General features: G+C 31.7%; 1 protein-coding gene across 2 annotated transcripts in view; it reads left to right on the top strand.

The window, feature by feature from the left end:
* Window positions 1-27,408, top strand: part of LOC116775832 (uncharacterized) — a 112,549-nt gene that overhangs the window by 81,615 nt on the left and 3,526 nt on the right. Inside the window, exons 4-14 of one of the 2 annotated variants that reach the window (XM_032668811.2) lie at window positions 4,312-4,482; window positions 5,398-5,542; window positions 6,731-6,858; window positions 16,468-16,725; window positions 18,047-18,284; window positions 18,624-18,764; window positions 23,331-23,536; window positions 24,089-24,267; window positions 24,776-25,054; window positions 25,316-25,523; window positions 27,022-27,167. In XM_032668811.2, coding sequence (XP_032524702.1) covers window positions 4,312-4,482; window positions 5,398-5,542; window positions 6,731-6,858; window positions 16,468-16,725; window positions 18,047-18,284; window positions 18,624-18,764; window positions 23,331-23,536; window positions 24,089-24,267; window positions 24,776-25,054; window positions 25,316-25,523; window positions 27,022-27,167 — 2,099 coding nt within the window. The remainder of the gene's footprint in view (window positions 1-4,311; window positions 4,483-5,397; window positions 5,543-6,730; window positions 6,859-16,467; window positions 16,726-18,046; window positions 18,285-18,623; window positions 18,765-23,330; window positions 23,537-24,088; window positions 24,268-24,775; window positions 25,055-25,315; window positions 25,524-27,021; window positions 27,168-27,408) is intronic. The other variant, XM_032668814.2, reaches the window with a different exon arrangement.

Here is a 27,408-nt window from a genome sequence, read left to right as displayed (position 1 = left end):
AGAAGCATTTTTATTTAGAAACAAGCATTAATAACATGAATAGGAACATTTTATTCATGTGTAAGTGGGTTCTTTGTTAAACATACAATTACTTTGCGTCTTTCTATGATACTTATCTTCTTATATCATACGTATATAGTATGAAATATTTATTACTTATCATCTAAAAATATGGTGGTATATTTATAAAATATATCTGTTTTCTTTATCAAGACGTAGCCCACGCAACGATGACAGAGGAAATGTTATTTTTATCAGTATCTATTCCAATATTATTAATGTTATAAAAACGTTATATTTTTCTTTTATTTTGCGTGTAATATATTAAAATTAATTGTTATCAACGCAGTTTTTTTAAACTAAAAAATAATTTATCATAACCGTTGTGTTTTACTTTGAATTTTTTGATAGTTTTAAATTATAGTATTGTTCGTCACTCATTACGTATGTATTCAATAAAAATATCTATAAGAACCGAGTCAATTTACTCAATTTTCAATCACTACTACATTTGTTCATATCAATTTATTTCATACTTCTTAAAGATAATAATGTGGACATTACTTTTTTTTATCACACTACGCTTCATAATAATTTTGTTGCCAGCGTTTGTCATATTTTTTTCAAGGAATCGTAATTCCATATTGCAGTTAGCTTGCGTGAATTAAAACTAAAACGGTTTTAAATTAAAACCTTGTAACCGTCTAATTTATTTTTCATAGAAACATTAAAAGTATGCATGTTAAGGACGCATTCGCTACTTTTTTATTTGTATAACAAAGGTCAATACGATTGTTATTACGAGGCTATTCCCGGACTTCATTAGGATTCCAACTAACATATAATGTTATTATATGCCTATATACATATATCCCTCTAACAAGTATGCATAATCGATATATATTTAATTGATTTTTTAAACTTATTAATAAGTAGCAAGCTATTTGTACACAAAAAAATTATCGCTCAATTTTTATATTACAACAAGCAAACTATGATTTAGAATTCTATACAATACATTTATTTATAGTATGTAATTTAATAACAATAAGTGAATATAAAATAGTAACGAATGTAACAATTAATTTAATTTGGTTTTGTTTCTAAGTTATAATACAGCGATAATTATTTTACACATGATAATTTACGTTTGTATTAACAGCAAAACGAAATGTCTTGGGTTATGAAAGGCTTATTTTTTGACATTTTATGGAACGAAAACGTTTTCTGGATGTCTTCATTACTTTAATATTAATAATGTGAAAGCCGTGAGGGCAATTTAATTATACATTTAATTATAAATCTTCTGTTATATTTAATTTAGGTATAAATTCATTTGGTTCACGTATTTAGAAAATATATTAAATTAATTGTTTATTAAATTTATCATATAATGGTCTGTTGATAGTTAATTGTATTATTTTAATAAATAATATTTAAATGAAGCTCACACTTATGCTACCAGAACATCATGAGATTAAGAAATCTATAAGATGTTCACAAATTTAAAAGCAATTAAGTTAAATGCAAAGTCTTTAAAATGTTTTAGTAGGAAATGTTTAATTAATTATCAATTAAATTAATTGCTTTGTAATTCTAAAGTCATGTTTTCGATGGATTGTTTGATAGCATTATTTCTTAGAATCATTAAAAAAATATTATTACTCAAAAAATTAGTTTCCAAATATAACTTAAATAATAAATATTATCATCACGACTTACAAAGATTATGGTCTGATGTAAATGTTATTTGGTACAAGAATTAAAATTAAGATCGTAATATTATTTTTCGTTACTACTAAAGTCAATTACGAAAATAGAAAAAGCATATCGTTCCAGTGCTTAATTTAAGAGGTTCTTTTGTAGGAAAAAGCCATCTTGCTTCACCCAGACGGCAAAAACGATTCCAATTCACCCAATAATTACATGTAATAAGAAAGAATCTCAATTGAGGATATTTGTGGTGACAAATTAATTAACTGGTGTAATTCAATCTACTTGAAAGTTTTTTATGCATTTCATAAAACCGATCTGTTCTATAAAAAAAAATAACCCGACTTTAACCCCAATGTAATACGATTAGTTACAGTTGACTTCGAAATTTGTGTTTTTATTTTGGACGGTAAATTTTAAATGAAAACATGCTCACCCTTTAGGAAACCAGATAGTTCTGATTATACAAAATATATTGGGTACGTCCTATATTTTTATATTCTAATTTCTTGGTATGAATAACCAGCCATTTTGCGTTGTATTAAAATCAAATAAATTGATTTAAATTTTAATTTATTTTCTAGTTATTTTGTATAAGGTTAACTATTGTGAAGTGACGTTGAAAGGATTTATTTTTTATAAACTAAACCATCCATACATAGTCGCAATTATTCGCAAAAAAGTGTATTAAATCCTGTAATTCCACATAATTATTCATAAGTAAAAAAAATATTTAGAAAACAATATCTATTGAGTCGAATACAAAACGCTAATAAATTTCCTCTTTATGAAACAGTCTTCATTACTGCGGAAGCCTTTATTTGAACACACAGAAAACATTGAAAGCAAATGGAATTATTGAAAGATGCAATTGTAAAAGTAATGTTTTTTGAGTTATATGTATTTTATAAGAGTATGTAGACCCCACTAGAAGGCGGTGAAGGAAAACATCGTGAGGTAACCTGGATTGGTTATTTCAAATTATAAGTTTGAAGTCACCAATCCGTCTGGAGCAAGCGTGTTGATTAATATTCCAACCTTCTATATGAGAGACCTTTGCTCATCAGTGGGCACTAGTTAGAAATAGAATGAAGTTGTGGTGGCCTGGAGGTTAAAGGCCCGCCACTTACACATGATGGGCGGGTTCGAAACCTGGCAACTACCAATGTGATCTTTCATATGTACTTTCTAAGAGTATTTAGAAACCACTAACAGACGGTGAAGGAAAACATCGTGAGGAAACCTGGTCTTATAATTTCAAATTATAAGTTTGAAATCGCCAACCCGTCTTGAGCAAGCGTGGTGATTAATGCATAAAGGTTCTAACCTTCTCCATGTGAGAATAGGCCTTTGCTCAGCCGTGGGTTCCGATAAGCTGATGATGATGATGAGTTAGAAATCACTGTTCTTAAATCTGAATTACTTTAACTTAGCGTAATAAAATTTTATGAGTCCAATTTGATCCCAAACGCAAAATTTAGATTATAAAAAACTAATATTATAATTCAAACAAAAAGTAGCAAAATTGTTGATCTTGATCGAAAATATGGAAAATTTTGTACAAATAGTACTTATTAATAATATAGGAAAATTAACCAAGGACTCTTTTTATAATATGCTACATAAAAAGATATAAACCTTTAAAATTTGTTTTTCTATTTGTTTATTTGAGAAAAAGGTTTAAAATACTGATTGTGGCAAGAATAAATTATAAATTAAAACTTAATTATATTATTTTTACAGTTATACTAAACTATTCATTGTACGTTCTTTATGTTTATCTTACTTACTTTAAAACAATACCTTACTTTAGCAAAAAAATATATAATTTCACTCTACACAGGAATAATATAAATTAACATCATGTTTTGATGTTAGGAAGTGCTACATAAATCTATATATATATAAATACATATATGTGTGTGTGTGTATGTGTGTGTGTGTGTTTGTTGTGTGTATAGTATATAAAGTAAGATTTTAATGTTCATTAGCTCTAAAATAATGATATTTATCAATACATATTATAAAACGGAAAAACTACTGCACCAATTGTCAAGCGGTTACCACAACTCGAAGGTTTTGTATTCATTTGTGTGTACATTAACGATATTTGTTGAAGATGTTGGGAAAACGTGAGCCGTTTGAGAGCTTTTAACGAAAACGCTGCCTAAAGTCTTTGAGATATCATAAAATGATATATCGTGAAATTGTGTATCTTATATAGGTCTACAGAAAAGTCCGCGGTGGCATATGTCTATACCTTAAGGATAACTTACTATATTCATTTTACAACTTTTAAAATTGGGATTCCTAAAGCGTTTATTGGAGAGCTATTTACATAAATATGGTATTAAGTCTTATCAAAATAAATAACTTCGTTTTCAAGGCTACATCAGTATCTGTAATTCATTTAAACCGGGCGTGCCATGTGAAAGTTATCACAATATAGGTTTAATAATTGTCAAAATTAAAAAGGCTATTTTATATTTTTTGTAAAAAGCACGTGTGAAGCCGGGGCTGGTACCTAGTTGTATATAAATAATATTAAGTAATGTTCTATACATTTAATATAATAACTGACATATTTTTTTATTCTAGTTGCCTGCTCTACCGTGACCGTTACCAAGTGTCAAGCCGCTCTCCGAACTCTACAAGCGTTTCCATTCTTTAAACCGACTTGCCTCTGTCGAGAACCGAACGTCGATCCAGAATGCAACTCCTTCCGCGACTTCCTATTCGATCATCCCTGCGTTTTCGTGATGAAAAAAGGTATGAAAATATTCTCCCTCAAAAGCTTTTTTAGCTTTCCATATCGAAAAAAACATATAAATTTCTATTATACAATTTTTTCCTAGGATTAAGAATAACCTTTCTAATGTTTTTTTTTAATATCTATGCAAAATTTAATCAAAATCTGTTTAGCCGTTTTATTTTCGTTGTACCGAAAGTTTTATTCTTGCAAACTTTACTATGAATAATAGGAATATTCATAGGATACTTCTATGTACGAAACTGATCTATGAAAAATGAAAATTTATCATATTCTGTTACAATGTTCTTATTATTAATGTTCTAGCGTTTAAACAGAAATTGATGGTAATGTAGACGATGGTATGGTTGCATAATTCTGGCATGTATCCAAAAATAAAAGACCAGAAAGACAAATGTTTTAAATTTGGGGACGCCGTATCGACTTAACTACAATCGACTTCAGGAATACATACAGAACATTGCGCTAGTCAATGACCTATATATATATAACATAATTAACACAAAGTTATTCTGTAAAACAATGCATGATTGAATTAAAACGTTCCTGAAAGCGGGCACGCTGAAAATACATTTTAAAACTACAATATTTGATGCTAAATACGAGCATTTGTCTTTTATTAAAGTTTTAAATTTCATATTCTCCTATCCATAAAGTAATTGTAATTGTGTGGTTAGTATTTTGAATTTACCGATTAAAATTTTGAACTCACGGCCATTATAATAATAACTATAACGATCTCTGGCAAACGATTATCAGTCGATATTGAACGCATCTACAATACTGATTATAATTTATTATATACAATTAATTAGTTAAAAAATATATCCACCCAATTTTACTATTAATCTATTATATGAATTAAATTATTTAAAAAAATAATTAAAGTTAATGGTTTATTAATTCTTTTATAGAGAAAGATCCCTATCCCGTGGAGACTCTGCCAACTTGCACCTATGCTTTAAGTGTTTGCCACAACGAGAAAGCTTGTTCCGTGCTCTTCGAGAGATTCAAGAACGCTTGTAAAGCCAGAGACGGGGAGTGTCGTATGGAGGAGAGGTAATAACACTTAATACCGGATTCCGGCATAAATTATTAACGAAATATATTCTGTATGATGTACTATTATTTCACGAATATTACAAAATATAGTTAAACTTCACACAATTAAATGGTATATAAAAAAAACATTAATATATGTGAGATTATTATCTAATATCTATTAACGAAACGAATTAATTAATATCTATTAACGAGAAAATTTTGCCAGTCGCTAAATATGCACGCCGCAAATATATGCTGACAAAAAATTCAACATAAAATGTCGTTTTTTTTATATATTTCAGTGTCAAATTAGACAAGAATTTTAAAACTATATATATACTTTAAATCATATTAAGTAATAAAGATGATCTCTAAAAGCTTCAAAATTATTATCTTCTAGGCATTTAACAAACTTCTTGTTACCCAGAGATGAAATTTGAATATTGATAGACGTCAGTGAATTAATTTGAAGCCATAATTCCGAGTTCAATCCGATCTAGATAAAGCAGAATTTCTTTTAATGTCGGCTTTATTTTAGAGTTTTGTCAGGTTGGATTTGTTCAGTCTTTTATATTTCAAGCAACTCTTTATTATCCTGAGGCACGAGTTTGACTCATTTTTAACGTTAATCACGTCTGTGAAACAAAATTATTTAGGACTTCACTTATGAACTATACTCATACGGAACGAAAAATAAACGAAAAATTTATCTTTACACATGTTTTTGTGTGAATAAAAAAGAATTTCCTTTTAACTTTTAACTAGATATATAGCAAATTAGCTGTCTTTTAAACGAAGCCAATATTTTATGTCGTAACTTTCAATGGATGGTAAAATCCCAAGTGTAATTTTCTAATGCTCTCAATACAAACTGAGAGCTACATATGCACTTTTTAACATCACTATTTATTTTAACAATCGTATCGAAATAATCTCGCAATTTCTTCGATAAACCTAATACTTTCAAAGACAATTCCAACTTAAAGTTTAAGGCAAATTATTTCCAAAAAACCTTCGTAAATATATAAATAGTATCCACCAACCATTTTTTAACAGCTCGAAGATTAAAACTGCACATTTTATACATCCAGAAAAAAGGTTTATACATCTAGAAAAAAGGTTCCGCCCAAATCCGAGAAGTTATTTAGTGTATTAATTTTCATAGCGGAAATTTTGAAATCGTAATATTTCTTGAAACTCCAGGGAATCCTGCCGCGAGGCGTGGGCCGGTCTTCGGCTTTCTCCACTCTTCGGCTGCATCTGCCCCAACACCCACATGAAGAAGAGATGTGATAGGATTTTCGCTGTCGTGAACCACAACCCGTGCGTCGGTGAGTACATCACATGCCACATGCTCCAGTTTTGAGTGAGAAATTATATAACAATAAAAACTATGCGATAACTATGATAATACTCTCTACGACTTATCTATATCACTTTATAATTAATTATTTAAGTTGAATACACAATATATATATACATAATTGTAAAACGTTTCGAACTGTGAAATTTATATGAATGTATTCAACTTATACATCAAAAAACATTTATAACAGTATCAATAGTACTTGAAATAGTATAAATTTTCTTATTCCTCTCACATATTCAATAAACGAGTAATACAATGGTTATAACTAGGTAATATCGCGTCCAATAAATTAACTTGATTCAATAAACGTAGCTTTGATTTATTCCGCGTAATCCCAGCAGTTCTTATTATACGCTAGGGCTGTCACTTAAAACTTTTATGAATAATTTACATTTATATAATCATTAGTTGACTGTCATATGTTATGTTGTTAATATTTTAATAAAATAACTTTATATATAACATTACGTATGTGATATTCAACTCTTGTATTATATTTTTTTTTGTGTCTCTGTTCGACACCTTTTATCGAAGGAAAGTGTTCGATTTTCCGAATTTACATCTCGGTTTATTTATAATTCTATTAACATGGATTCAGCCGTTAATATAATAGACATACTGTGACAGAGCTAGTAGCTTTGCCCATTTTAATAACCTCAATTAAAATAATTGATTCGGAATTATCAAATATAAATATATATATATTCACTAGTGTTTCTGTATTTTATGCATATAATTCGTATTTCAAAGAACAACTTTACTATAGCCAACCAAAAGAAGTATCCAATTAGGTCAAGTTGGTTGGAGTTTAAGCGAGATGGAATTGTAGCAATTGAATTTAATAATATTGACGAATGATGTCTTGTTTAGCGAATTTAAACTTGAATATTTTTGTTGAAAAAATAATAATTATCCTCCATATTTATATATATACTTTTGGATGTATAGTATATTAAAATTGAACAGGTTAATTTATTCAATATAAATAGGGGATTATAAAAAATTAAAACCAGTTCATTCTTAGCTCCTTCACTGAGAAAGACCGTTACTCATGATTATAATGCCAACATCACGTGAAATAGGTGGGTAGGTAGAAACTCCTTTTTGGTAGCAACATTGGTTTTTATTTGGTACGTAAAGTTTTCAGCGGATTTCCGTTTTTGATTTAACTTTTGACCACTTTTTAATATTTCATCGCATGTTACGGCTCCATAGCAAAATTTATAGAGGCAATTAAAATGTTTGACCTGGCGTGACCTGGTCGTATTTTTCTTATGTAGCATGTAACTTAGCATGCTACTAACTTATGGTTTTAAATACCATAAAGAGCTAAAACTTAGTTTTTAAATACCTATTTAAAATAAAAATAGTAATCATTGCGGTTTAGAATATTTTTTTTATTTCATAATTTCAAATAATAAGTGTGCCACCTAAGTCCAATACAAGCATTTTAAAATATTGTTTTAAATATAAAGAATGTCTCATTTAGTATATAAATATAAAAATATATTTATTTTAATGGTTGCAACCCTGGCATAAAACAGCTAAATCCCACGATCGGGATGATATCCCGATAGAAAACTTATCGATAGATCTTGACTTTCTTCTTAATGATATTGTTCATCTGCGTTTATCCATAAGGCTTAATCGAGTCGAAGAAACTTTTCATTGATTAACTTTCTAAAATTATATTCGATGATAAAATAATACTGAATAGATATATTAAATTATTAAAAAAAAACATATTGATTGAAATCGATCAATACCTTATATTATACGTATTAATTGTATTTTTTTTACAAATTGTATCCATGCATGCATGTGTACATCCAAGCATCGATACATCCGTACACCAGTGTATGCCACATTAGTATATCCGTAAAACAATTGATTTATATATTGTTCGATATATTAAACAATATTACTGTACTTCTACAAAATCATACGGGTAACTGATAATTGTCTATGCATTCATGCATACACGTATATATATATATCCGTACATCCGTATATGCGTATCCGTATATCCACAAATAAATATATCCTAGAAACGATTTCGCCTCCGCCCATACTATCGCAATATTAATAAAAGTGGACTGAAAGTTTTAGTTTCCTCGTTATAATTCTTAAATTAGCCAACACTCAGAGCATATCATTGCTTCAAATATTTACACCGATACAACAATGCTATCCATTAACCTAATTAAACATTCCTTTATAAAGTAACACAGTCGTTCTTAAGTCAATTGTTCAGTTTCTTCGTACTTAAATCTTGCACCTGCAAAGTTTATCTCAACAGCTCTTAACCTACAAAGACGACTCATGACACTTTGCTACAAGCAAGACGGCTCTGCTACGCCTCAAGCGTTCTTAGACGTTTATATATGCGTTATATATTAATTTTAAGAATTTACAAGAATCTTTGTATTATATGCGATATAATACAAATTTAAATGTCAATGTATTATTTAGTAAAGATTATTATCTGATTAAAACAATAAATTAGTCTGTATTATATTCTAAAAAAGTAATTTTCAGATGTATCAACGTGGGAGATTTGATAATCGAAGGATCGAAAGTCATAAAATAATTTGTTTATAAACGCTCAAAATTGATTATCTCAGGATAAGAAGCTGACTGAAAAATATTTCCTGTCAGTAGATTATTTTTATGTCAATTAGATAAGCGATAACGATAATAAGCAAGGGAATTCATAGGATTAGCCACAAATAACTATAGTAGAAGCATAATCCAAGCATATTGATTTAATAATATAAATCCAAAATGTACCTAAGCTTAAAATCTATTAAGCGGTGTTTACACTAAGCATCCGCACACCTACACTCTCAAACTTTGGCATGTATAACTTTATTGTAACAAACTTAAATATACACCATTTAAACAAGACATAAATATAAAATTTACATCAGTTTACATTATAAGTGAAATAACAAGGGAAAATGTTTACTCATCTGAGATATGAATAATGAGTACACTGTTTATTTAGGAGCAAGCTTTAAGGCTCCGGTATGAAAAAACTGAATTTTAATTTACGATTATCAAATATTTGAAGGGATCGTTAAATAGTTACGCTTTGATATTATCAGAATTTGGTGGCCGTTAGCCAATTCGTTTGAATTAAATTTGGTACAAACACGTTCAAATGCAAGATTCAACCAATCATCTTGTTTTTCGGATTAAACTTTTTGCCGGTTCATAGACTCAAGATTTTGATAAATATAAAATTATATAAAAGTAATATTTTCGAAGTACCACGCGTTTTATTAATTCTAACTACATACTCCTAACGTTTCGGTTACTCTTGCAGCAATCGTGATCACAATCGTTCTGATTTCGTTTGTCCGTGATGATGGTTGCTGCAAGAGTAAGCGAAACATCGGGACTATTTAGTTCAAAATAATAAAAAAACGCGTAGTAATCCGAAAATATTGGTTCTATTTTAATGAACACTCGTGAAAGTCATAGATATCATTAAAATTGAAATTGTATCCATGATAACAAAAGATACCGATACCACATATAACATGATAATCGAAAAAGCAACTCTATCTAATTAATTATACACATACCCTTAAGTACTGATATTATTATACATTTAACAGTAATTTTTTGGTCGATAGGACGTAGTTTTCGTCGAAAACTGTACGATTTCGTAAGCAATTTAAACTTTAATACTAATAGTTATAACAATATCTGAACTAAAGAAAGCGTATTCGTTAGTTTCACTAAGAGCATTCCATTCCAAACAATTTCCATTCCAGTAATCATCACAAGTCAGGTTAAAACGCGCATTAAATTACTTTCCTTTAAACTGTCGTTTCCATGAACGAAGTCAGCCCTACCCTAGGGTTGTCATTAATCCAATTTCCCTGGATAATACCAGGATACGTCCGGATGAAATTTTCTCCTGAGTAACTTAATAGAAATTGAGTTTTTATCCATGGGATGAGAAGTATTCGAGCGTTTAACCAAGTGGTTTATAATTTATAATTTCGCTTCCGAGCAGAATATTCAGCGCATTATAACGTAATATGATTGTGATATGTAAAATGTTTTATATCATTGTTAACATTTTTGTTGTTTAAGGACTCAACCCTAACGAACTTCCTTGTTCCAATGCAAACTGTTTGTGATGAAATTTCCTTTTGTAATTGTATCATGAGTTAGCATAATATATATAGTATTCATGTTTAATAAATGTTAAGGACCTGTTTCTATCCTCGCTGGTAAGAAGATTAAATATATATTAATGTACATATGGCGAGGGTGAAATTGTTTGTTCCCACAAAACTTTGAATTTTTGTCAGAACAGCTTGATAAAATAAGATATTGTTTTTTTTTTAAATTCAGAATCAGGGTAACAAAAATCAATTGACACGTCTCTATGCTTTGCTATTATCCTAGTCTTTGCTAGATCAATGCATCAAATAATCTTATTTATGTTTAATTTTAATTACAATGATAAATTTTTCATAATGGTTGAATCCTTTGTGCACTCATTTTTCCACTTGTACTGTTATTGGTACGACGCTACGCTTAGTAAGTTGATACTAAAATCGGAATATTTTTCACTCGTCACAATATTTGATTTGCATATTTGTGATGAACAGCATAAATCTGGTGCATGAGTTCCTAAATTGTTTCCTTTAAATTTAACCCGTCAAAGTCCGTGAGATAATTAATTGCTTTTTTATAAAGCGATGATTGTTATCAATTCATTTATTTATAATAATGAAAATTTAAGTGACAAATAGGTAAGAAGTTTTAGACAGTGAAATCAATACAAGTTGTCATTATATCAAGTCTTATTTGTTTACATTATACAGACACAGCCGATTCTCGATTCTAAAAACATAATTGTAAAATATATTCGGCTAACAATTGAGTTTATTTAGTACTAATTTATTTTAAATATTTCTTTAACAGTCAGTGTGTTATGTGTAATTTGTATAACAGTTAAATAATATTTTATCGTAGAAATCAAAACGTAAGCTAAATTAATTAAGCTAAATTAACATGTCTAAACAACCAATTAAAGCACCCATTCGTTTGTTTGTTCACTACATAATTAGTATGTAATATTCTGTTACTGAAACACTAACACGGTCTAAGCTTGAATGTTATATACTCTTAGATATTCTGTCTAGTCTTGGCTTTAAATTATTTGTCAATAATTCCCCAAAAAATTGCAACTCTAAAATAGATACTAACATATTTTCTGCTTCATTAAATATAACTATTGTAAATAATTTTCATAATTATTTATAATGACTTTGCTTAACTATAACAAGTTCATTGTATGAAACATTTTGTACTTATCCGTACGAAAGCATAGTTATAATGGCTCTTACAACTTTATTCGTGTTGTTTAATATGTGAAGCGTACTTTGTCTTATGCTGAATCCGTTAAAATCTGTTTGGTTGTTTCCGAGCTAAGTCGTAACAAACATAAATAGGGAAACAAAAACTTTTGAAACGTTGTTCCATTACGCGGCTTACAGGAAAGTAAACCTGTAGAAATGGTCCTGAAACTAAAAAGGTTTACTTACTGCGGATACAAATTTATATTAAATCAAACCTTATTATACCTATTTAAAGTTTATAATAACATAAGCACGAAAAAATAAAAGACAATAGAATATAGAGGTTCATACTATACATCGAAATCACAAAACACACAATCCATTTATGTTAAGTTTTTAAGTTGTTGAATCATATATTAGTAATCCAATAAGGAAACATATTTAACATACGTATTTTTGATTTAGAAAAAATATTTTTTTTTATAATGTTATTAATTAACAAAAAAAAATATAAAAAAAAAATTTCACCATACATCTCAACGGATAACGTTGATCTTATTATATATAAATCTATAATTATTATCAATAGTTATAAAACAAGTACTTCAACCGATATTTAAAAATACTTATGGTTTAACCCGAAAAGGATTTCGTGTTAAATTTACTGTTTTTGGTTATATACACAACTAGTAACAGCTTACAATGGCATTTTTATGTTTGGACGCTGGCTCCGCTTAGAACAAACAATATAAATAAGAGAAAAAATGTAAATGCGCTCTTTTCACAACCACTTCCAAACACAAAATTCCATCTAAAACTTGCGGTTTAACAAATAATTTTATAAAACGATATATAAAATCCATACATTATAATATCATTTATAAAATACTTATATTGATTGTCACACATAAATTCAGCATACATATACTTACTTTAATTACTTTACTTCAGAGTGACACTTGTTTATTTTATTATGTTTTAACTACGTATATAAATATTAACTTAGTAATTTTATATTATTTTCTCAATAAAAACTAATAGGACGAGTAATTAATAGACAAAAGTTACATAAACGAGTCCTGTACTCAATGGCGTGAAAGAATAATTAAAAAAAGGTCTCGTTTAAAACGAAATACAAAATATTGGTTAAAAGTTTCAAAAAAATAAGTTTTGTTTTCATAACAGTCGGTGTTAGTGTTTTGCCAAACCCACTATCATTGCGTGTCGCAACACGTATCACCCCTGGAAGCCTTGACCTTTTCCTTTCAAAATGTCTCAGAACCACATTAGTATTCATAATTAAAACTTAATTATTTAAGCACATTTTAATTTCAAAAATAGCACAACTCGATTATGGCCTCATATATATTATTTAATTATATAATACAGATTTTTTACTTTAAGGTCCTCATAGATTTCTTCACGTGGAATTTAAATATACCGACATAAGCCACAGAGACTTCATTATTTATTAAAAATTATATACAAATTATAATTTTTTACACTTTAAGGTCAACACTCCTTTCCAAATACGTCAATCGAATATTAATTTAAGTCGAGAGTCGATACAGTGAAGAAACAAAGGGGAGGAAATCTATTCACTTGCCTTTGTGTTCAAGTGTACTTTGCGGTTCCAAGGAAATCTTTTTGAACGTTTCTTTTCGCTTTTGACGCTACTTTCCCGTTTCACCTTTCTATTATGTTAATAGAATTTTGAAACGCAATTCCGTTAACGCACCTGGAATCAGCAAATAGTATTCGTTTGCTGTTAGGACGTTTTGTCAATATTTCTTTACTTATATTAGTAATACGTTTTCACTCTTCCGGTTACAAGATGTGAGTTCACTGTAAATAAATTGTAATTGAAATTATTACGACAAATGAAATAACACGCAAAAATCGCGTTACTATATTTTATACATATATATATATATATATGTATATCGCCTGTGAGTATAAATGTTATTTAATATTACTTTCATAACATTATACTTGATATTTTTTTCAGATTACCAACCTCATTTTGCTCTAATAAAAATACAACAATAACCTAATAAAATAATGTGTTATATTAATTCTAAGAATGCCTGAATTCTATTGTTCTCAGTAAATTAAGTCAGATATTGGTTTGCTTTTTACCGTGAGAAAGAAACCAGCTGTCCAAATAGACTGCCAGAGCTAATCGGAAAAAATATACCCAAAAATACCAATTTAGGGCCTTAAGTACAAAAAACACTTATTAAAGCAAACGAAGTGTTGAATCTCAATCACTATGAATAAGGGTAATAAATCATAATGATAAAAACAAGATCTCAAGACAAGTATCTCATCTCCATATTATAAGATTCACGCAAAACCATTTATATTAAAAAAAATATAAGATTATTATTAATATGTTTAAAAGAAAAAATATATTATGTTTTCAAAAATATATTTCTCACTCAAAACTCAATATAACTGTGTTGTTTTAAGCTTTAAGTGTTTTGAACACATAAGAACGTCATGTTTAGAAGGACACAAATATACAATGACTTCTCCAACCATGCCTTGAAACACAGTACAAACACTTAGATTTAGAATGTTACCTTATCTTACCTGTAAATTGTACAACAATAACTCACAACCAACTCGTTGAATGAAAATAAGATGATAACAAAAATAATCAACTCCACAATATAAAACGCTTTAAAGAGTACTAGACTCCTTACAAAAATAGTTGACGTTATTACTTTTGTTTGTTTATATGTTCTTTTTATTTTATTTACGTGCCTATTTTATTTGAACACTGTTAGATGCATAGGCCTTAGGAATAACTTAGATCATTACTTAACCACACCAGGCTGTAAACCTTTATGTTTCACGGACACTGAGCTTCTTTTTAGTGTACTCCTGACCTCACACACCGTACAAATGCCCGCAGTTACCTCAACTCTTGGCTTCACACCTTCGGCCTTCGGTGATGGTCTGCGACTGCTACTTATAGAGTATTTCGGCGGCATATAATACCTTACTGTCACGTCTACTTCGTCTTCAATGGAATACTCTTAAGGGATAATAGTAATTATCATAAATTTTGAAAATGAAATCCGTTAAGTGTATTCCGACCAGCGGCTTGGCACGGGGGCGGTTAGTGGTTGTTGGTAACGTGGTTATGGGGCAGCGGCAGCCTGGGGTGAATGTCCACCGGCAGTCCGGGCGCTGTTCGAGCCGAAGCGGCCGGCTGCCCGGGCTCCACCCCTCACGCGCTATGCTGCTCCCGACGGTACGATCCTGCTGCTCACCGAGAACGGCACCAGGCTGATGACTCGTGCCGCTGCCGCCAGTCTCCTCCGCGCTGCCCTACTCTCCCCGCGCCCCCCTAGACCCCGCCACGGTGAGCCGCTGCCGCACCTCTCTCTCTATGTGTCTATCGGATTCCGTCGCCTATCGCACTGCACGCTTCGCTATGCTTCGTAAGGTAGGAGCGTTAGAGAAGCAAAAGGTTCTTAGACATCAAACTTAGACTGTACAACGTCTAGTATAAAACTTACCTTAAAACATTAACATTGAAACTTTTTGTCGTCCTAGATTTTGTAAGATTACTCTTATTTGTAATCATAGTATTTAAATTCACAAAAATTTTCTAATAAAATTTTCATAAATCTCCATCATGTCCTCATCATTTAGTTTACTGGAACTACATCCATTAGTGAATAATTGACAACATCACTAGTGGCCAACGTCTTTCAAATCCTCTTATAGATGTAACGAATCGCTCCTACTTTATGTCTGCATGCTTTTATCTTTTTTCTTCTTATTTCCTTTACTCCTCTATTTAAACCGTTTCAGACTTACAATAGGGCCATATGGGAAGACTAGATATTTCGCCAATGCGTCTAGGTGCGTCGCCCGCTCTGAAAGTCTGAAATGGATTTCACCCTTAATTCAAGCATGATCGCATGTTTTCTCTTTGCATCTTCTATTTGTACGATCTCTATGGTTACTGCGCGGCATAGTGGCTTTGACGATGGTTCCGCGAAATTGTTGTCCCGGGAGGCTTTGCTAAATTTATCAAAATGAAAAAAAAACTTACGCAAATTTTGATTTTGCCCGTTATGTCGTTTATGTCGAACGCTGTTTTTTGTCGTATTCAAATTAGTAGGGTTTTATTATATCGTCCGGTTCTGCGCGATCGTCTCTACTCTAGAGCTTCGCGATTTGGACCGGTAGTCGATTCCTACAGCTAAGTGATACGGATGCCATTCCAGTAAAGCTGATATCTGACGGACGGACGGCAAATCGAAACACCACGGCGGTGACGTCATGGATTGGTGGTATGTCCATAACGCAGGACGGCAACCTTATCACTCCGGACAAATTAATGACACACGTACACCGTTATGCAAGCCCCCACTACAGGCCCCATGGGCACCATTACCACCATTGGAATCATGAGCCAGGGGGAAGTGAAGATCCTCTATACGCTACCAAGACAGTCTACGGACCAGGCTACATCGATGAAAACCGTACGTATGACGTTTAATAATTTAGTGACAATTAGCAAGGATGTCGGATGATGTGAAACGAAAAATTTAGCTGACAAATACCATTTAATAGGTTTAATACAAATAGGTACACTCCAGACAGACAACTTAACCATAGAAATCGTAATGGACACTTCAGCTTCAGAACTGTACATTTTAGACGTTCCTGCGCGTCATTGTTTACACGGTGGATTCCTTATCATAGCACTTCCTGAGAGTTCATTCATTCATGCCCTGAGGTTGGATCATTTTAATCCCTCAAACACTAGTAGATCCTTCAACACCGGATTTCTTAGACTAGTAGACATAAATACTTTGAAGATTAAGTGAGACATATTAGGAGTAAAGCTTTGCGTAGCACACTTAGAGAGGTTTAATTTAGCGCTTTAGAAATCTTGGAATCTGCTTTCTTCCTGATCCACCGTAAGGTAGAAGTATTAGTTTAAAGGGAGCGATTTACCAAAGGCGCTTAAACACGTAAATCTCCGCGAAGCTTTGCAATTTACGCTAAAAATCCAAAGATTTATCTACCACGATTTGTCAGATACCACCGGTTTGAAAGATTAATATTAAAATGGAATTCAACAACGGTAAGTTCTCTCTAGAGACATCACATTCACGGTCTACTGTACTGATAAAGACATTATTTTATCATATTTGTCTGTCATTTATCCCCAGCATGGTATTTTTTATATTGCTTGTTAAATATAACCTGTCCTCATAAACTTGAGTTTTGATACTATTTGAAAAATTTTGTTCACGTATTATATATATATTTTGTAATTATAATAAAACATCATATATTTTATCTACACATATTTTAAGCATGATTTATGAAGTATTTATATTGACATCCTTTTATGATAAAAACTTTTTTGTTCATATTTTTGTTTTTTTTTTTTATAAGTGTGTTCCACAGAATTATTAATATTTTTGTTTATTTTAATGAAGATAAATAATATATAATTATAAAATTAATAAACACAAATAACATACAACACACAGTATAGGTATTTCTTTTAGTCGCCAGATCTAATATAATTGGAGTTTCAAGTACGCAAGTGGAGTTAAAAATTATGGAAGGTTAAACAAATTCTTTAAAATAAAACATGGGTTATATAATAATAAACTTGTGTCAACTAATTTAATTTAAATAGTCTATAGGTTAGAACTAACATGTCTCATTTTAAAAGCTTTAAAACGCGTAGAACAACTTCAAAGGTTATTTATTATGAAACATATTTACTTATTATATTAATTAACTAAACAAAAAACAATACATACGTACAACACAAACCAACAGAGAGGATTGGCAAAGAAAACGGTAAAGCAGGTTATGAAAAGGTGGCCCTTCAATCGACCTGTCACGTTGCATTGGACGCATGCATAAAGGATACGGACTGCGTGACGTCACTCACGCCCGTGCTTCAAAAATGTCACTCAACCGACTGCGATAGGGAGGGATGTATGTCAGCGTTGAGGGGATTCTATAGGAAGCCTGGTGTACATTGGAACACGGAAATCGCATTCTGTCTCTGCAAGTAGGTTAATTTTGTTAATAATTACACCTAATTAGAGGCTAAAAACGTATTTAATGTGTACACTGCTGAGGATATACCCATATACTGTCGAATGGTCATAAGTCATACTAAGTAAAAATCTTTCTCGATTATATCCGTCTTAACTTTTATCTTTCGAAGAAATAACTGGATGGATTTATATTGAAGTAATAAATGTATACTTGTGAAATAATATATTTTTTCGACGGCAAAAAAAAATGGAATGACTACTTTTTTATGACGCCTAAGGTTGTACTGTAAATAAAAAGTGTGTATAAAACTGAAGCTGAATATGGTAAAAGTCTAACTAATTTCTTCTAGGAAAACGGATAACAAGGAAGACTCGTGCATGAATGCCCAAGAGAGATTACACCCATCTTGCGCCCAACGACCAGCTGTCGGTTCACCGCTTCCCGCCTGTCATACCCTGGCCCACGCCTGCCGAGAGGAACCCGAATGCAGGTCATTTGCGATACATTCATATTTTGAATAACTGAATCTTATTGTGTATTTCATTCATTATTACATTCACATTTTGAAACAGCTTCTTCTATTTGCTCGACATTACATAACAGCTGTGAAATGGCACTATAAAATTATAATGATAGCTATTAATATCCTGTGTATGACCAGTTTTATTATGCGAATTCCTTTGTAATTTTATTCGTATTATATAAGACGAATAAATAATAATTTTACATTCGTTAGCTACAAGTAAAAGCAAATAAAACACAAAGAAACCCAAAATGCAATCACATTTGCGATGGCCCTCACAGTGTTATTGGAAAGGAACATTCTACGTATAACGTAACTAAGTTAGGCTGTGAACACACAGGAGTGAAAAAGATGGACAAATTTATTTTATTATGTCCATAAAATACTCAGGATGTAGTGTAAATTTCATATATGTTATCTTTTTACTTCTAGCTTTAAAGTAAATAATTTTGAGACCTTCCCAACAAGATGAAGAAAATTCCAAGAGTGATGCATATTATTTTATTACACTTTATTAAACTAACTCAAAGAGTAAAAAAAGACAGAATATATCGAATATATAGTTAATTACAACGCCGTGATATTTTCTACAAATGTGCATACAACTTTATCGTATTGAATACTGAGTGCCGGCAGCAAAATTGGGCCTAAATTGAATGAAAACGACTGGAAGCGAGTGACCGTCTGCATGAAACAGTAAATACCTAGAGATCGCTGAGGCAATAAATCAAACGTATAAACGACCTAGTTTTTATATCTTTTATAACCAAAATGTAGATAAAAATGAAGGATTTATTTACAGTTTGATTTTTTTTTATAATTCACAGCTACGCAAAGCGGTTATTTTAACCTACCGTTGTGGAAGCGTGAGGAAAATATAAAATATACAGTCATTCATCAGTTTGACAAACAAACAATCAGTATACGATATAAATATATATGTATATATTTATTATTTTTAAATAAATTAAACATACATTCCTAAAATTTTCTCCTTTTTCACTTCTATTGTAAATGATCAACTCATTCTACTTCTACGAATTTATAACGGCTTTCCATTTTGTTAAATTATTTGAAATTAAACAAATGACAATAAAATTAAATAAATTTTGTCCAATATAATATGACAATTAGGCTGTAGTTTCCTTTCCAAATACAGTAAAACGTTATATATTATATAGGTATTAGCCATTAGGTATGTTACGAAAAACGCAACCCCTACATTTGCTTCATTGATCAGACATTTAATATTACTAATCTTTATACAAATATATACATAAATTTAATTAACTTTTATAAATTATAATTTAAAGTAACGCAATTCCGATATAATATGAACAAAACGCTGATGAGGTTCAAACGAAACGTTAAAACGTGTGTGAAAACAAACATAGCTGATATCCTTGTTTTTCGTCAGAGCCGTTTCCGAAAAGTTCAATTAGCCGATGGCTATGTACGTTGCTGTTGGATAATCAACCCTGTTTACTTGCGACACGGCCGCAATTTAAATAAAATTTTAACGTAACACATGTATGCCGTATTTACAAATAATTAAAATAAGGGCATACTTCAAATTTGCGAAGCGCTTTCAGCTAATGTAATTACAAGTAGAATGTTCGTATGACGTTTTAAGTTTATGTGATTTGATAATGTTTCCTTGTTTTTGTTAACGTGTATTTGTATTTATATTCATGGGCTTGTGTAATCGTTCGTTTACAACTAAATAATTGCTAAAAACATAATCGCTAAATCGTCGTATTGTAGTTTGTTAAAATAATCTCGTTAGCAAAAATATTACTCGGTTTTACTGCCAGGAATCAGGCCTGGTTGTAAGCAAAACAGGTTACCAAATATTCATATAAATCTGGAGAATAATTCCAAAATAGTACGCACGATTAAAAAGCTTGATATGTTATTTATAGAACGGCTCATAGTTGTTATAAATTTCTCTCGGAGACGTCTAATTTTGTATAAGAAAATACGAATTTCGTCCTTGACAGTATATATTCATTAGTTATTAAGATAAAATAGCTATAAAATTATTGCTCAGTTTTGACACTATTTTTAGGTCATCTGAAAAAAAATATATTTTAAATCAAAAGTACTTGAATAAAGATAGAATAACTTGTGTAAATAACATACAGAATATACCCGTGTCTGAAATCAATAGCTATTGATTTTTCTAAAACTTAACAATATGACGGACAGTATAGGATTTTTTTAATCAAAATGAAATTCTAAAATATATTTAAGACATAAAATTCTACATATTCGTCTGTTTACATAGAAAAAAAATTGTTATTCTGAACATCGCAACGGAAACCTAACCAAATTTCAGGGACTAGTCTTCCGTAAAATCAATACAGGACAAATTGCTAATCTCATCACCAGTTTAAATCTAGTTTACATAGACTAGACATAACTTTTGGAATTGATTAGAAATATCGTCATGGCCTCGACTAAATTATTCTAGAGATGTCTGCTTGTCTAAGACCATAAGCAATTTGAGTCTCGTCTTCCTAACCGTAAAAGTCTTATCACAATTGAGAAAATAAATAGTCTGTCGGAATTTTTTATTAACATTGATGTATTATCTAATAAGATTTGCAGTTAAAAGATTAATTGGCTCATGTATAATCTAATAGACTATTCTTCTCTTTCTCAACTTGTTAATAATTATAATAATCATTTACGTATCTCATTTTAATCCTGAAACTTCTCGTCAAACATTTTTTTATGTCTTAATTTAATATCAGTAGTCGGTCTTTAGTTGGCACTAAATAAATATTCCTTGATTATATCTGCGTTATTAAATTATTACCGTTTATTTTCTACATAAAAAACAGGCTGAGCCATATATTCATAATGGATCGTCTACCAACGTCGCCATAGGAAAAAACTAGCAGTAATCAGTTATTAGGTGCAATAAAAGTGCTTTTTTATTAAGTATTTATTCTATGTCGTAAACGTGTTTATGTCATATGCACTAACTTATTGATTATTATAGTTCATACATTCATATGACCGTAGTTACCTTTTCAGCGCTCTCTTTCACAACATAAATAAGACATAGTTTTGATCATAAGTTGATATATTTATAGTAACATTTTTTAATTCCAATAATTTTGACTTTTTTAAAACGATTTAAAGGCCTATTTTGGGAATGTTACAGATTTTTTACTTGCAAAAATATGAAAAAATTACATGTTTGTTTTTTTTGTTACTTTAGGCAAAAACTAAAAAAATATTTGGTTGATAATTTTGCATGTATAAATAGCTAGAGCGTTAAAAAACAAGTTGTTTTTTTTTAGGTCCGTTTAAAATAAGCCGTGCCTGTTGTAACTGTCTATACATATTAATTGTCGGACATCGAACAAATTGAAGTGAGCGAATTTTCGCTGATAAAGCGAATTCACTGCTCAACCAATCAATTTACAGCTGACCGCAATGAAACCTTTTTAGTTCATATATAAATATATTTAATTTATATTAATGTATCTCATATATTTATAACTATTTCATGATATTATTCAATAATTATTATATTGTCTTACTTCTTACCTTCTTTTTTAAAGTCGTTTTGAATATATATATAATATTCTATAAGTATCCAATAAAAGTTCTAACGTCCAATTTATTCAAAAGTATTATATACATTTTGTACCCTGAATATCAGATTTACAAAACAACTAGTTATCGTTTTAGGACGTAACTGTGCTTATTATGTGATCAATCTATATTATTCTACTGTACGTGTACGTATCATTGAACTACTAACTGGCTGAACCGAATTTAATGAAGTTTTTTGCATGCGTTTGGGTGGCAGTGAAAATGGTTTAGATTCACAAATGAGGCCGGCAGTTGGCGCTGCAATCGGTATCTAAGTTACTTAAAAAAGGCTGCAACATAGATTACTTTAGCAAACTTTATACATTTCTCACTGACCGCAACAGTGATGTTTACGCGGACGGAGACGCGGGCAAAAAGTAGTTTATTATATGTAATCTTCATTCGGATCAGATACATATGACCAGTCAAATGTACAGAACCACAGGTCTTCTCGTCCTACTAAATACGGATTTTAACAAACCTTTATTATTATTATTATTAACCCAAGTTGATATTATGTGAGAAGATTGATCAATAAAAGCCGGGAAACTTTCCGCGTGTAGATTAATTACGCAAATGTATGATAACGCTACTACTATAGTCTTTTACTAGCTTTAAAAAATAAAAGTTAAATAATGTTAACATACTAGATGATGAAAAATTTTCATCATAGAATATTAAAATTTATCTTTAAATCTTCTAACAAACTAAAATTGAAATAATATTCACCGCCACAAGCGGGTAACTGTTCCAGGACATTCCAGATACCCAGTCTCAGACGCTTTATTACGTGTCCCTGGGATTCGTTCAATTTAAGACCACACCTAATATATAACCAATTTTCAGTGATATTTATATTAAAATTGCTTAAATATTCTAAGCATTATCTATATCTATTATATTAGTATTGGTTGTATTTTAAAGAATCCGCCTGGAAAACTACGAGCAATGGTGTGCCGTGGATGCCGTGACGCAAGGCTGTGCTGGATCTCCAGCAGCGTGCCGAGCGGCTGTTGTAGCTGTTCTGGGTACTCAGCTAAGAGCTGCCTGCGCCTGCAGAGGAACTGATTTTGCCCAGCTCTACGATTGCCTTGGATGGCAGAGATTATTATGGCTCAATCCATGTGTTGGTAAGTATAAATTACGAATTAACACTAAAGACAAACCTGATTTAATGCTTGTTGATAGGTGAAGATATACAAATTCCGTTTGTAAGTATTTATTATAACAGTATTTGACCAATTTTAAAGATCTTAAGTATGTGGCTATCGGTTAGTAAAATTACTGTGTGCCTTAATTTAACTGAGCTTGGCTAAATTTATTACTTTTGAGTTTTACAAGAAGTTAAATACTTTAAGTTCACGATACATGAAGAAATAGGTTTTTACTTTAAGTCCAAATTTTTACACCGTAAATGAACAGATCTTACTTAGATATATTTGTTACTCCTAACTTAAATTATTGAACAATAAACAAAAACAATTATTTTAAAAATCGCATGAGCACATCAGCCCAAAATTAAAGCTTGCCTACACGGCGAAAAAACGTTCTTATCGGGAAATAATGATAATATCCAAGAAGTTTAATACGTGGGAAATTATTAAAATACTTTTCTGACTTAATAAAATCTATTTGTATTGTGATAAACTAAAATTATAACCATATTCTCATGCTATTTCTAGTGGAATCTCAAAGCGACTACCACGTCAAAACCTACGGAGCCCTGCATACAACTACTCCATTCGACAACGGCGTCAGATACATGACAGTACCACCAGAGCCAGCAGTTCATCATCATACCACCTCACACCACCACAAGCATACAACCCAGCACGGCACGTCGCAAGTTGACGTTATGCAGGTTAGACTACATTCGGACTTGTCTTAATTGAGTTATATTAACAGTTCAAGAATTTGTTTATATTTAATTCCTTTTCTCCTCTATTTTCCCTTAAAACCACATTTTTTTTGTTATGAAAGAGTGCTTTCCAACCTAATATAACCACTTTGCAACACTCTATATACTGCATGAACGTCAAGGGAATGGCAGGGGTTTTTAACTTGGCTTATTTAATATTCAATACTTTATCTGCAGTTAGTGGCTTGAAACGCGTGTGTAGGCTCTCAGAGAAGGTATTAGTTACTATCGATCAAGGAGAAGTTTACTGGGCCAAATTGCCCTTTCCATTTGTCTTAAATTCCGTAACTCCTAAGCATATTCCTATTGTCCTATAAGCTACTTAACAGATAAAACATCTGCCCGACTATCGTCTTATACGTTTTTTTTTATATCTTACTGCTATGAGTCCTCTATAAACAGATTTACAATACATTAAGTTTCAACTGTTTTAAGTTATTTAATTTTATAGGAGAATCGCCAAGAACAACCCCCGATCACAACTATGTCTGAACAAAAGATCCATAGTGACGCAGAACTGGAAGCAATCATTGTCACGACTATTGAAACCACAACAATGACCACCACAACGACGACGACAACCACGACGCCAACCACAACGACCACAACCACAACTACCACGACCACACCACGCCCGACCACTACGATGGAGCCAACGAAATATTGCATTGTTAAAAAGCCAGAGAGTGATGATCAGGCGCAATACATTAAAATGGGGGAAACCAGACGTGTAAGTGTCTATTGCGTCTAAACTTTATAAACTTAATTTTTTTTTACCAACACAAGAAACGCAATCCTTTTTTAAATTCTTCTCTAATATGATTCGATTTTATAATTTTTTTAAATTGTCTTTCTGTGACGTATAAATCAAGCTTACCTTAGCTCTTCATTAACAACTATTAATTAACAATATAACATAATCATACATAAAGTTCCTATATACTGAACAACACAAAAAATACTAAATAATACTGAATTAAATATGTTCTAGCTGTATCGGTCTGCGGAGTTAGCGGAGTGCACAGACCTGTGCGTCTGTGAGGCCTCCTTGCAGGTGTCCTGTAAGGTCGCCTGTGTGCCACGAGCCCCGTGTTCCTCCCGTCTAGCACACTACTCACACGCAGCACCCGCCTACCAAGCTTACCGCGGACGTTGCTACTGTTACTCTGGATCATTCATCTGTATGCGGCCTAATCCAGGTAAGACACTAAAAATGTCTACGATCAGTCGAAATCAGTTTAATTCGTCAGATTTTCAATATAAATACCAATAATTATAATACAATGTAATACGTCCTATTTGAGATTTTCCGAAATAAAAAAACCCTGTATCACAAAATAACGTCAATGCGTTTCCAAAAATATATAAAAGGTTTTTCAATAAGGGTGGATTTTGGCAGCCGGTGCCGGCAATTTTGTCTTGATGACATTTGTCAATATTTTGTTTATTATTCAGTTACTTAAGCCAAATTACCATGGCAGGTCAAGCGATTGCACAACGCGTACAAATGATAAAACTTTAGTATCAAAACGAGTGTTCATTGGTGCAGGCGTTGGGTGAATTGCGCCCTTTTATGGTAGACATGGTGGCCCTTCACAGTCGACTCTTCAACGTTTGGTGGCCAAATTTGAAACAACCAATAAAGTAATCGATCTGCCTACACCCGTACGTTTAAGAAACGCAAGAGCAGACCAAAATTCCTCCAGAGATTCCTCGATGTGCACAAAAACTCGGTCTTTCGCAAACTTCAACATGGTGAAATTTTCGACCAAACTTAGGGTTACATCCGTATAAGATTCAGCTGACCCAAAAGCTCAAAGTTTTTTCACTGACTGGATTTCGTTTGGAAGAGGATGCAGATTTTTGCTGAAAAATCATCTTTAGCGACGAGACGCATTTTTGGATGAATGACTTTGTTAACACACAAAATTGCCGCATATGGGACGAAACAAACAGACACGAGGTTTACTAGGTGATAATGCATCCTCAAAAAGTTACCGTTTGGTGCGCATTTTGGGCCGGCGGCGTCTTTGGTCTAAATTTTTTCGAAAATGACGTTGGCGAACGCGGTCACCGTCAATAGCGAGCGATACAGAAAAATGATAACGAATTTCTTATGGCCCAAATTAACCCATATGGACCTGAACAACGTGTGATTCCAGACACGGCGCCATTTGCCTCACAGTGGACTCCACGATGAACATTGTGCATGAGCGATTTGAAACTAAGGTTATCGCTCGCAGGGGTGATGTGAGTTGGTCACCAAGCTTATGCGATTTAACCCCGCTTTATGCAAATAAGCCACAGTCTATCGGTGCCCTAAAGGCGGAAATACACAAACAGTCGCCCAAGCTCAGCCGGATCTATGCGAAAGAGTAATTGAAAATTAGGCCACTCGGATCCGTGCCACTGTGAGAAACTGAGGCTAGAATTTAATTGATGCCATTTTTCATACTTAATGGCATATATGAACCTTTAAAAAAAAGGTTTGTTAAAACCTCACACACAGCTTGTTTAATTTCATACCAAAATCTACCCCTGGTTACTGAAAACTCTTTAAATACACCGTAAGGATTTACATTATAGACTAATAAAATAAATATTTCTTAAAAAGTGCATACAGTTTATAGTTTAAAATAAGTGCCATCTTTTTAAACGACCCTCACTAGAAAACTGTATGTAACCTTTCTATTCTAGGTGAATACAAGTTGCCTGAGGGCGTCTACCTCTTGCTGGGATTCAGTGCCGTGGACGAGGCCTTACTGAGACCTCATACAGGACTCGGGGCTGAAGACGCCGTGAGGCTGCTTCAACGATATCTCAGGATCGCGCACCATGGAGAGGTAATGTTTCCCTGGTCAGGTCTTGTTTCTTGCTAAATTCACCTCACTATAATATATACTATTGTATAAAGTTCCTCCATTATTTTCACATATTGTTACGAACAAAATATCTAATATTAGATTGCAATATAGAATAATAAATGAAAGCCGATATTCTTCTTCTTATTTCTTGATCTAATATTTCACCAAACATCAAAATGGTCTTAAAACATTTAAGCGTCTCTTCAATGAATGCTTTTTG

The sequence above is a fragment of the Danaus plexippus genome, chromosome 24 (genome assembly GCF_018135715.1).
Source record: "Danaus plexippus chromosome 24, MEX_DaPlex, whole genome shotgun sequence".
NCBI lineage: Eukaryota > Metazoa > Arthropoda > Insecta > Lepidoptera > Nymphalidae > Danaus > Danaus plexippus.
This window is presented reverse-complemented; position numbering and strand designations above follow the sequence as displayed.